Genomic DNA, 13,273 nt, shown 5'->3' on the forward strand with positions numbered 1-13,273 from the left:
CCCACTTTATAATAACTTCATCTAGACCACATTTCCCTAGTTAACTTATGTGAATGTCATGTGGGACTGTGTCCAAAGCCTTATGAAAACAAGCTTATGTCTACTGCTTCCCCGCATCCACTACACCACTAAGAAGGAAATTAGGTTGGGTTGGCATGATTTGTTCTTGACAAATCCATGTTAGTTGTTATTTATCAACCTAATATCCTCTGGTGCTTACAAACTGGTTGTTTTATAATTTGTTCCAGTATCTTTCCAGGTATCAAAGTTAAGCTGTAATTTCCTGGATCCCCTTCACTCCCCCCTTTTAAAGATAGGTATTATGTTTTCTCTTTTCCAGCCCTCTGGGATCTCACCCAGCCTCCATGAGTTCTCAAAGATAACTGCTAATAGTTCTGAAATTGCCTCAGTTAGTTCCTTTTCCCTAGGGTAAATTTTTGTCAGTCCCTGCCAACTTGAATACATCTAACTTATCTAGATATTCTTTAACCAGTCCTTTCCTATTCTGGCTTGCGTTCTTCCCTCTTGTTGTTAATATAAATTATGTTAAGCATCTATTCACAATTAAATTTCTTAGAGAAAACTGATGCCAGTTACTTCCTCCATGTTCTGAAGCAAGAAGTTATCCTCAACACATTCCAAGAACTTAGTGAACATTTTGTGTTTTGCCATTACTTTTCTAAAAGATGTCTGGGTAGGTATAGTCCCCCATCACTACCAGGTCCAGGTCTTGTGTTTTGAATATTTCTGATATTTGTTCTAGAAATGCCTAATCCACCTCCTCTTCCTGATTTGGTGGTCTGCAGTAGACCTCTACCATAACATCACCCCTGTTTTTCCCCCTTTCATCTTCACTCCTCACCTCCTTCTGGACCTCAGGACAAGTGTATACATTCTTGATGTGCAATACATCTCCTCCCATTTTTCCCTGAACAAACTATAACCCTCTATTCCAGTATGCCAATCATGAAATTTATCCCATCAAGTCTCTGTGATGCCAATTACGTCATTCCTCTTGTATAGATATCTAAGATGTTGGGGGAGTCTGCTCATTGTTTTCCCTCTCATTGCTCCTATGACCTTAATATAATTTTCCATTCCTTCACAACTTCCAGCCCTCTGGCAAAGTCACCTTTTATACTTAGCTGGGGGCATTTGCCACCTGCCCCTTAATGTCTAATTCCTTCTTGAATCCTGCTAAACTCTCCACCTCAGTGATATTCTGTGGTAATGAGAGCATCGCAGATTAAGGGGGCCATTTGAAAAGTATTTGTTTAATCAGCTTTGAATTTGCCATCTTTCAATTCCGCTGAATGTCTGAAAAAGAGAAAACACAAGTTTCCAGTCTACCTTTGCTATACCATTCTCTTTTCTCCTTTAAAAAAACAAAACAAAACGAAAAACCCCAACCATACATGGGTCATATTTATCTTCAAGTATTGTAAAAATATAAGATCTGAGTCTTTCTGCTACACAGTTGTCTGTTGTCCAGTTCATTTTAGGGTACATAGATAAAGGCTGCATTTAGGTACATAATTTGTAAAGTAGGAACATTTTCTTTTCATGTAGCAGTATTTCCAGCTTTTGCTTTGAATAGTCCTATAATTACAGAATAATTATATACTGAAAGCTAAATTACAGCAGCTGCAGAATAAATATTAAACCACAAAAGCTATATTAAATAATGTGAACTGTGTCTTAAGCTCATAAAAAAGGCAAAAATACATATACTTGGAATGCAACCTGGCATAATAACTGAAATAGAAGAAAGTTGCATTTTATTTCAATGGGTGATACTGAAGATGCCAGGTGAGCATCTCATCTTTGTTAAAAAGGGAGTAAAAGATAATGCAGCCCATCGTTTTAAATGCTTAGAACTGTATTTTCTAACCAAATTTATTCAAATCACATCAAAATCACTTGTCCTCACTGAGGACTAAGTTCCATGGTAAATTCAAAGTATTAGAAAGAACCTATTTTAAAAGTGTTTGAATATAAAATAAGCATACAAATCATTTAAATAGTGAAAAAATATTCCCTTCACACATTGAGATCTCATAAGCAATTGAATGTAGTTAAACAAACCTCCCCATAACCCACTTTTGGGAGAATAAGCAATAGAAATTTCAGCTAAGAGCAACCTATCTCCCTCTCCCCAAAAGTTATAAACTCTTGAAAACAGGGCCGTATAATGGCAGAGCCTTGTCACTCATCACTACTTTACAGACAAGCTATAATACACAGGTATCAAATGATTTAACTTCAGAATCACTGATTCTAATCTTGCTTGTATTGAAATCAATGGCAAAATCCTCAAATGGGCCAAATTCAAAGGGGAATCTAAGTAAGTCTACTTCCTTCCAGCATGTAAATTATACTGGTGTACATTCTTATTCCTCAGACTACCACCCACATACAAAAGCTGAAACACCTTTACTTAATCTAGAGGTACAGCTGGTGTAACAGAGGTGTGTGAAAAAGGCTGGTTTAGCAAGAAAAGCAACTAACAGGAAGGTGTAACATAACGTGTGTGTCTTTGGGTGATGGTCTAAGTCTTAGAGTATATCTATACAGCAGTTGGGAATTGTGTAAGGTGGGGGCAGAAGGTGTAAATTACACAATCTTAGACTCATCTCTGAATTTGGCCATTGACTTCAAGAAGAAAAAGATTGGGCCTTATAAGGGTGCTATAGATTGGGAATGGGTGGACATTTTTGTTAGTGAAGTTTGATCTAATACAGAAAGAGGTTTGTAGTCTCTGAATGGAAACACACCTCTTTCAACAGATCAGAAACAATTAAACATGAATGCTTAATAGCACTTAACATTTCTGATAATGTGAATAAACTTTAACGTGTGTTTTGGGTAACTGTAGCATGCATTCTCGAGTTCTCAAACCACAATATTAACATAAAATTGCTTCTAAATCAGTGGCTCTGAAGCTGTGGTCTGCAAGCCACTGGCAAGCCACAGAGTACTCGCTATTCATATTATGAGGGCTGACTGGACATGTAGTATTGGCTCTTTCTCCCTGTTTCCAGCTGTTAACTTTAATTATATGAAGCTAAAAATACATCACAATTATCTCCTAATATCACTTTGCCATGTAAGCAACTGCTGTAGCTACGTCAAGAACGTATGCCCACGTGAACATGACTGGGAGGGGAACAGATTTATGTCAATACAAGGAAAGGTGGCTGGTGTAATCATAATCCACAAGACCATCTTTCTATTAAGATGTAATCCACACTATGAAAGATTTGGAGATCCCTGATCTGAAGATTAAGGCTCAAAAATGTAAAACTGACAGCAAGAGATCTTATTGAAAAGTAGTTACAGGGTATGTACAATATCTGCAGAATTCTGGTTAAAAAAAGAAAAGACTTCCTATGCCAATTCAGCACAATCAATCAGTCTGACCTTCAAGTGATCCTTCCAGACCTTTCCCAGGCTCTCCATAGCTTTAAAAAAGGGAGGAAAAGCACAAGCTAGACTGAACTTCAGTGGCACTGACAGCCCACTGCCTGATTCTTTGGTACATGAACGGCATGAATGATGCAAAGACTCAAGTCTACCCATCAGCCTAGGAGAGGTTTTTTTTTGGAGACGTGCTTTAAGTGCTCTTTTGCTGGCTTATATTGGCTTCCAGGGCCAGATCTCAGCAAGGCATAGTGATGAAGGAACCTAGTTTATAGGGAAGGAGGGTATATCACACCACTTTTACCCTGAGCACATTGCTATGGAAGAATTCTCTCTGATGTATTTCAAAGACCCGATGCCATCCTTTGACGCAAATGGACTCCCCCAGCCAAAGAGATGCTAAACTGAACATTAGTCAGTTGAAAGAACATACCAGGCTCCACCACAGAAATGGCTTTCAAGGTGCTCTCTTTCTTTCTTTGGAAACATTTGACGTGATCTCTTGGAGCCAGATTCTTGCCCAGTTTGAATAACTACTCCCCTGAATTGTGTAAAACTGCTGCTGCAGGATCCTTGAAAAGCTAAGACCAGGGGTCCCAAGTTTTAACAAGACCCTATTACAGAGAGAAACCCAGGCTGCTTGTTTTCTCTCCCTGTGACAGCAGTTTGACTCTCCTGTGATACCATGCCAAGAGACTCACTGGGGAGCAAGCAGGGGACCTGTCCTGCCCTTGGAGTTCCTGAATACCTAGTTCCATCTTGCAGACCCTGTGGAGGAACAGAAGCGCTCGCTGAATCCTTGAGAGTTCCCAGGTGAGTTAGCTGTTGAAGAAAAGAGCTCTCTTGTTTTGACTATATCCCTTTAAATGAGAGGTTTAAAAAAAGAAACACATAATTCCTTGCTTAGTCATGGACTCTTGGAAGGAATATCAAGTTCTCAACAATCCAGGATCCTTACCATGGGATTAATAGAAGATTTGCTCCTGTGAGCGATTTTGTTAGCTCATAAGTCAATCACTGGCTAAAGAGAGAAAATACTGATGGGAAAAGGAAAAAAAAAAAAAAAGATGGATGTTTCTTAAAACCCTCCGGTATCTGTGGTGAAGTCATCTCTGCAGGATATTTCTGTCTTTCCCACAAAAACAGTGGGGATTTCTGAGCCACCTGCTTGTTCACTGCTGCCAAAGACACAACTGCAGTTTCATCTCTCTCACAATATGATTGAGAGGGTGGAGACCAAATTAATGTTATAGAAACATTCAATCATTTGTTATTGTGGCTCTTAAGGAGAGCATATTTTGATCCTATAGATTAGCCCATCACTAAGATTTCTTTCTTAAATGTAAAAGAACATTCATGTTAGGAGATAAAAAAGAAATTTTAAAGACCCCTGCAATGAGAACAGATCCTAAGGTCTCAAACCTATTTGAAGAAATTACTTCTCTCAACTGGTTTTCCAACTGGAGAGAGAGAGAGAGAGAAATGCTGCAATTTAATACCCACTCAACTGAGGTCTGACAATGTGACTGTGACAGGGTCTACAGAGCTGCACTGCATCTGGTAAGCAAGGATATTATCACCTTGCCACGTACACCAAGATGCCTCTGCAAACACTACCAAGGAGGCAGACAACGCATCATCCGAAGGCAAGTAAATGGGCAGAGATCATCTAGCTGGCCAGCAAGAGTTCCACATGGGAATGATGACAAGCTTAATAGGTAGCAAGCACCTGATCCCCTTGTAAAGTTGTAGCTAGAGTGTACAAGTACCATTGCTCTAGCAACTGTTTTACAAAAGATAAATATTAATACACAGAGATGCAAGATGGTGTGCTTTGAGTCAGGTCTCCTCCTCCTCTCCTTACCCAGCTGCTACCAGCTGTCATTCTGTGCTCTAGTACCACCCTAGCTGTTAGTACAGAGTAATGGGGAGCCTGAGTTAGCTCAAAGGAAGAATAGACCATGAAACGCGGTACAGTGGAGAGCTCTGTCCTCCAATGGGGATTACAGGGGAAGTTAACGTTGCCTCAGTACGGTGAACTACCATCTCTGCTACAAGAGGGAAGAGTGTTTTAACCATGTTGCAAGACATCTCTGGTGTAAGTAGGTCCTCTTGATGTGATTATTATAGCGTACAGCTGAGAGACAGGCATACAGAGAGAAAGATTTTCCACTCATTAAGCTAATGTTCAGAACCCTGGCTCTGGAGAGATGACAGACCCTTTAGGGTGCCATGAGACAGCAGATATCCAGAAACTTCATGGTACTTCATGGGTCCTATTAAAAAAAAAAAAAAACTGGGTGGAAAATGTTGCTCAATGTAAAAAAGGTAAAAACACAAGTGGAAAGTTAAAAATGACTTTGTTCCAGTTTATCCATTACACTGGAACCATTCAAAAGCTGACTAACCTTACAGAAAACCAGCCCAATCTGCACTATAATGGATTATCTCTCTGCAGTGGCCACAGTGTAGTATGCTGCAGTCAGTGGTCTGTCTAAACTGTCAAGAGCACTGAGAAGGTCAACCATTAGGCCATGTTGCAACTGGGGCGGGGGAGGGATCTGACACTTTGGAAGAGAAAGGGAAGCATTTCAAGATGGGTGGATGAAGTCTATGTTTTTCACTCCTGCAGTAGTTCTTTGTTTGCTACACACAAAAAGGGACAGTGTCTGCAGAAACAAAGATTTTCAATGGTGGTTCTTCAGTCACAGTTGGAGGTTTCCCAAAATATAAAATCAACTGACAGCATGATCACCAAATCTGAAAGTAGAAAGAAATCACTCTTTCAATGCGCAACCTAATAATCTGTGTGTATGATTATTCATCTGGCATCTCACACAGCTGTAATATGGACAGGGACCCAAAGTAGCCCAGGACATCCATTACAGACTACACAGCAAGCCAGCACAATAAGGTTTTTTTTTTAACCTTATATTCACAAACAATGTGGGAGGGAGGGCAAGTCACAGTACAGATTGATGTAACTAACTGGAATAGTCTTTGCATACTAATTCCTAATTGTCCCTGATCATGTGTTTAACTTTATTATTTGAAATATACATTGTAAGATGTGATGCATTGATAGCAATAAACTTGCTTGATAAATAAAAAGCTTAATTTATAAACATATATTGGGAAAGTACAACATTCACCCACTGCCAGGCAGGCCAGCTGCCATTACCACATCAAAACAACAGTAACAACAGACCTTTAAAAAAAAAAAAAAAAAAGTACATGAACAAATGCAACCAAGTAAACCATTTGCAAGACAGAAACTCCTTACTATGGCAAGTTCCCTGTTCTCTCTTCCCGATTGTTATGCACTTGGTGCCAGGGAGGGGATGTAGGCATCCACAGGGGAAGGAGCAATCCGAGGACTGCATGGGGCAAAGTTGCCCTGCCCAGCTGCTCATGGGGCTTGCTTGCATGGGCCACCCAGCCATAGAGATTTCCAAGTTGTTTCTGGACAGCATCACATGGGACTCAGGCCATGGTGTGGGTGATGCAGCAGGAGCTGGTACTCTTGTGATCATTAGTGATACCAGCTGCTTAAACAGCTCTCTTTCTGCTGAGCTCTGTTCTTCTCCCTTTGCCACCATTCCTGTTCCAGGAACTGTGAAGGAAGTGCCTGCTCCTGTACTGAAACCCTATCCTCAGCTGTGCAGCCAGCCTCTGCCTTTCCTCTTGCCTCTCCCCATGCCTTTCCTCTAGCCACAAGTCCCCCTGTCTTTGGTGCTGGACCTGCCTATTGGCCCTGTCCAGAACTTCAACCATAAGTTCATCATGGAAATGCTTCCTCTTGGAATGGTCCATGAAAGTACATTGGTCCAGGCTTCTCTATTGCTCTATCAAGTCCAGAATCCTGCTTCTGGTTGTAGCCAAAACCTAATGTTTCAGAAGAAGCTGAAAACTCCCTGTAATGCATCTGGCCTACAGGACAATTCTACACCTGGGGGAGGAAATGCCTTCTTGAGCCCTGGAACGATCAGTTTAAAACAAGCAGGAGCTGCAGTTTAGGATCCTGCATAAGAACATGCAGAATCCACTAGAAGAAAAATAAAGAAGGGCTTTGTACATCATTTATGCATTTCATGGCATTCTACACGTGCAGAATAATGGTGTATAGGTGATCAGATAATTGATTTACTACATCACCCCTGTATTTGTTGATATGATTCTTATTGACCACTTTTACTGTGGTAATGCCTAGACTGTAGAGGGCCAGGCCAGGGCCCTATTGTGATAGGCATTGTACACACATATAGTAAACAACAATCCCGGTACTAAAGCAGTTACAATCTAAAAGACAAGACATAACAGGCCGATAATACAAACAAGCATGTTGGGTGGGGTGGGGTTAGGTAGTGGGATAAGAAACAGGTTAACAGAAATATGAGGATAAGCACAATTCTTAACCAATGAAGCAGTAATCACAACATGCCACCTGTCTACCCATTATTAGGTTGTAGTCTTCTGAATATATTACAGAAAAGATAGGTTTTGAGGAGGGACTTGATGCAGTAGGTGGTGCTGGCCTTACAATGAGCTCCTACCCCAACTTTATACTAGCAAATGCAAAACCTGATAAAATAGGTATCCCCAAGCACTTTGCCTCAAAACTGCTATATTCTGGCTCTGGGAGACCAGAAGGAATACCGTAAGTTTCCTCCTGTGATGACTTTAAGAATACTTTAAAACTATTATGTGTCTATTACAATGGGACTTTACCACCACAGAAAATATCCAGCGATACATAACTCCACTTACCTTTCCAAAATGTTCTTAGTCACTTTTAACTAATCAACCCATATTTATGTTGAAATAAAAGCTCTCTCCCCTCTCCTACTCTTTGAATCTTCCTCCTGCAGTGAAACCATAACTGCTACTATATTTGTTATGTTATGATCATAGGAGCCGACTTTATTTAAAGATATAAATCTAGGATTAGGATTTCCACTCAGGATCAGACAAAAGGAGGAACTCTGCTGGAGTATTCTTATTCACAGATTTTGGCCAGAAGGGACCACTGTGACCATCTAGTCAGACCTCCTGCATAACACAGGACTTCCCTGAATTAATTACTATTTCAAATCCAATAGGTGTGATTGAACTAGAGCAGATCTTTTAGAAAAATGTCCAATATTGATTTAAAATTTTCTAGTGATGGAGAATCCACCCCAACCCTTGGTAAATTATTCCAGTGGCTAATTACCTTCACTATTAAATATTTTCACCTTTTTTCAAGTCTGAATTTATCTAGCTTCAATTTCTGGCCACTGAACCCAATTATACCTTTGCCTGCTAGATTGAAGGGACCTCTATTATCATGTTTCTGATCCCCCTACAGGCATTTATAGACTGTGTTACAGTCATCCAATCACCTTCTTTTTGAGAAGCTGAGTAGATTGAGCTCCTTGAGTTATTTAATGTTTGTAAGAGTATTAATTTATTGACAACAATGTTTAGGATGTAATAGATATATAAATAATAGCACTCAGAAGGCCTAGTCAGGATTGGGGCTCCATTAGGCTAGGCACTGTCATCTGTGCCTTATCTGGCAACTCTAAAAGCTTACTACCAAAAAGGGAGAGAGCTTTAATCCATAAAGATATCCAATAGCAGCAGAGAATGGTATATTATAAATTTCTTCTCAGTGAAAACACTCTTAATCCAAATTGCCCTACCTGCAACATTTCTATCTCAAGTGAAATTCCCATCGTCTATATTTCACACTGGAATTTGGGTTTCCTGTGATGCAGACAGTATTTCAGCAAGGCACAATGCCCTAGTTAAGATCCACTTAGATCCTCAGGGCAAAGTTCATCCCAGTGCAGTAGGTTCACACAAGCTCCTAGGGAAATACTGACCAACATTTCAAACTAATTTCAGAGATCAGTGGTGGGCCAGAGGCATGTGACACATGCCTCCTTGACGCATCTCTGCTGAATGTGCACAGTGGTCACAGTTCTGGCAAGAGCAGTATAGCCACAGAGATACCCAGCACTACTTTGCAACCAGTCAACATTCCCCGCCCCCCCAACGTGTCTGCTGCAGAGCGCAAGCGAGATAGCCCGAATGGCCAGCGCATGTGAGCGTGTGTGAGCTCCTGCTTGCTATTGCCGGGGGCGGGACTAGCTGCATGCACACCAACACAGAGAGAAGTGCACTGAACCCTCCAATTCCCCCACAGGGCCCACAGTAAGGCACCTGAGAAAGGGATTGGAATGGCTGGGACCAAGCAGGAAAAGGAGTATTGCTGTTGCAGGATATAACATTAAAAAATCAGGAGTTGGAAGCTTTTTGCTTGTGTCAGGAAGATTCCTGTTTACACCAGAAGATTTGGTCAGTCTGCTCATGAACCATTTACACCATTAATATAGGACTTCTGTTCCACTTAAGTGGCATATGCAGACTTTTGTGGACCCTCTGTTCTGAGGTGAATGCCACCACCGGTAATTCTCTATGTTCAATGATGGTTAAAATATTTCACTTTTTCCCCCCTCCTTCCAGGTCCAGGGACATACACATGCGCTCCAGAAGTAACAGCACAGAAAGTGCAACCAAATCAAAACAGTGCCAACAAAAGATAAGAGGCCACCATAAGGAAGATACTCTTTATGCTGGGAGAGTAAACATGAAAAGGGGACAAAAGGAGGAAGAAACCAGCACCATCCAAAGAAGCCCCGAATCTGAGAAAAAACAAAAAAGATATTCCAAGAAAGGAGAGGACCTCTCTCGAGATGACCTGCTATTTCTTCTTAGTGTGCTTGAGGGTGAATTACAGGTGCAGTCTTCTTTTGTTTTATGTTCCAGATTGTAGGCTCATTGCATAATCTACTCTAAATATATGCTCCCCCTCCCCCATTTTAGATAGTATACCTATTATAATTGGTGCAGGTATACAAATGTAAAATGTAAGAGTACATAAAAAAAAGAGTACATCCATACACCACAGACAAGAAATCCCAACCCAAAACAAACACTAGACTTTCCCTACTCATCCCAGTATATAACATATTTGAAATATGTAGGTGTCATCATGGTAACGTTTTAGTGGTTCAATGGTCCCATTACTCTCAAAGTGTGCAACTACGTGGGAATTCATCCCTATGGACAACTGGTAAAACTTTAATACCACACAATCCCATCATGTATTCAGAATAGAATATATTTGTTACATAACTATTTTAGGAATGTTTTAGAAATTAGAAAAAAACTTTTATTGGGGCCATTTCTTGTGACCGCCTGTAAAGCCAGCTGCATTAGTTTCTTGGAGTCCAACTGTACAGGATTCAGAGGGAGCAATAAAACCTCCTAAAAATGTCTTAAAATAGGTTTACAATAGCTCAAAAGGTCCATTATATCAGGGCTTACAGGTCTAGGAATGAGTGCTGGCTCCCACCATGGCCATGAGATATTGGATTTCAAAATTGTGACTTTTTCTATATGTAAAAGCTCTCAAAGGCCCAGGGCTGAATGCTGCCCACCCTGGGCAAATATAATTTGGGAGTGAGAATGGAAGTCTGTATTCGCAGAAAAATGGAGGTGAGCAAGGTGATTTAATAAAAGTAATGACAGCTGTTTGAAACTGCTCATGAGTTTGGAATGTTTGTGAGCAGAGGTCAGGTGAACTGGTCAAAGGTGCATGATAAATGGATTCATCACACGATTTCACAGTTTAACATCTGGACATTACCTATGTGAGTACTTTTATTATTAATATATGTATATGTAGACACACATTAATATTACATATATTCTGCGTGTATGTTTATTCAACTGGTCATTCACACATATAAGTGACCAGTTGAACATAGATACACATGCGCACCCTCCCAAATCTACTGTTAATTGCAGAATATGTTATTTTGGCCCTTTCCACAGGGAAATTCCTAGCAACTCTTTCTCCCGTCCGCCAATACTGGGTCCAAAACACAGAGTGGGCTATTTCATATGAAAGCAGGGAGTGATGTGTGTGTTAAGAAAAACGCTGTGGTATTAAATTTTTTCAGAGTCATCACCTATTTCCCTGCCTTCTCTCTAAATTTAGATCAAGACCCAGATTTCCCAAACACACTCTCTGAAAACATAGTTCTAAGGAAATACATCTCTGTCTAGTTAAAAAAAAGAGTCCAACCGTCTCAGTATATTTAAAATTTAAATGGTTTAAATTAAAAATATGAACATACTGGGGCCACTGCATAATTTGTAGGTTGTTCCTGTAAGTCAGAGAGAAAATACTTTTGCAGAAAAAAAGTAGGAATGCAATTTTTTGGATTTCTGATTTGCCAGTACATAGTACTGCCAACTCCAACCCTTCCAAAATTATGATTCAATCCCCCCCAAATCATGAGATTATTTTAAAAATTAGATTTTTAAAAATTATAAAGCTTGTGTCTTTTATTTGCCTTCTGTTTTCCAAGATATTACTTGCGTCACTTTTTCAGCTTTTCTCCACCTCCAGGAGAGTTAGAAACTTTTTTTTTTGTTTTAACTGTTACTTCATGAGACTCTCATGACTCCAGAGGCTGGAGCTTTAATAAAAGCAAATCATATGACACTCATGATAAAGTCGTGAGAGTTAGCAATATTGAGTGTACAGCCTGAAAAGGTCATTGCCAATTTTTTCTAGAAACCCTAGTAGAGAATTATTTTAAGTGACTTGACTATCTGCGTTTCCTTTTGACATTTTCAGAGTTAATATTAACAGGCATTCCTCCCCCTCTAACTTCTTAACATTTGTCACCATGAAGGAGTAGGAACTTATTTTAAAAAATTGCATGGTATTCGCTTTTATTTGTTTTATATACCTATATCTTGGTACGTATCAAATACTATAGGCTCCCCAAAAATACAAGCAATGTATTTCCACAATAGGCTTTGTTACATAGTAACTTTATAAAAGGTACACGTGCCTGCTGTTTTGCCCCAGAACATATGCAAACATACTACTAAGTAAGCAAATTAACACTCTACTCTTAAAGATAATGTTGGCAATTATGCTATATATAAAGAAAAATACATAGAATTACGTATACAGAGTGTATAATGTACATCTATGCAGCCAAGATTTTCAAAAATGACTAGATTTTTGGGTGGGCCACCTGAGACATCTTAAACAGGCCTGGTTTTCAGAAAGCAGGGCTCTACACTTTCTGTAACTCAACATCCTTTAAAGTGCCTTGAGGGGGCACCCAAGATTGAGGACCCTAATATTATTAGTTACTTTTGAAAATCTTGGCCTTATGTATTTCACATACACACACACACACACACCCATACATAATATCTCTCTCTCTCTCTCACACACACACACACACACACACACCCCACTTCTGCCAGCTTTAAGGGCAATTAATCTTGTTTTAAAGAGCTGCCATTATTGCATGCTTTTGGAATGCATGTTGTGAAAGGTCACATCCTCTGCACCATGTACCTCACTAGCTTCAATGTACAAACATGTACGTGTAACAATAGAAGCTGACTACCTCCGAGTCAGTTTAAACAACAAAAGCTGCCTTTGTACCCTGTGTGAACAGAGAATGCTAAGCTTCTCGGTACATTAAAAACTACATGAAAATCTAAAAATAGATGCCAATACCTGAAATGACATTTTGTTCTGAATTCTTGTACAATGAAAAGTATGTGTTCATACAAAAACTGAGTTACATAATCTACTTTTAACAAAATATTGAGTATCAGAGAGTACTTAAAAAGCTCATTTTTTTTTTAAATTAAGCATAGGATTTTGGAAATACAAAGACCAATATTTCTCTTATAATTTTAAAGTGTTCACTTTACCAATTACCTCAAGGGTACTTAACATATAATTTAAAGAACTTTAAAAACTATT

General features: G+C 39.6%; 2 protein-coding genes across 5 annotated transcripts in view; one reads left to right on the plus strand and one right to left on the minus strand.

Annotated features, from left to right (window-relative positions):
* The window catches only part of CMSS1 (cms1 ribosomal small subunit homolog), a 360,808-nt gene that overhangs the window by 225,090 nt on the left and 122,445 nt on the right, over window positions 1–13,273 (minus strand). The window lies entirely within an intron of this gene.
* The window catches only part of FILIP1L (filamin A interacting protein 1 like), a 296,405-nt gene that overhangs the window by 171,314 nt on the left and 111,818 nt on the right, over window positions 1–13,273 (plus strand). For 2 of the 3 annotated variants that reach the window (XM_054044746.1, XM_054044701.1), the window contains exons 1-2: window positions 4,091–4,233; window positions 9,931–10,204. In XM_054044746.1, the coding sequence (XP_053900721.1) occupies window positions 4,106–4,233; window positions 9,931–10,204 (402 nt within the window). In that variant the 5' untranslated portion in view covers window positions 4,091–4,105. Of the gene's footprint in view, window positions 1–4,090; window positions 4,234–9,930; window positions 10,205–13,273 lie in introns of those variants that run through there. The other variant, XM_054044711.1, reaches the window with a different exon arrangement.

This window comes from Malaclemys terrapin, chromosome 1 (assembly GCF_027887155.1).
Source record: "Malaclemys terrapin pileata isolate rMalTer1 chromosome 1, rMalTer1.hap1, whole genome shotgun sequence".
NCBI classification, from domain to species: domain Eukaryota; kingdom Metazoa; phylum Chordata; order Testudines; family Emydidae; genus Malaclemys; species Malaclemys terrapin.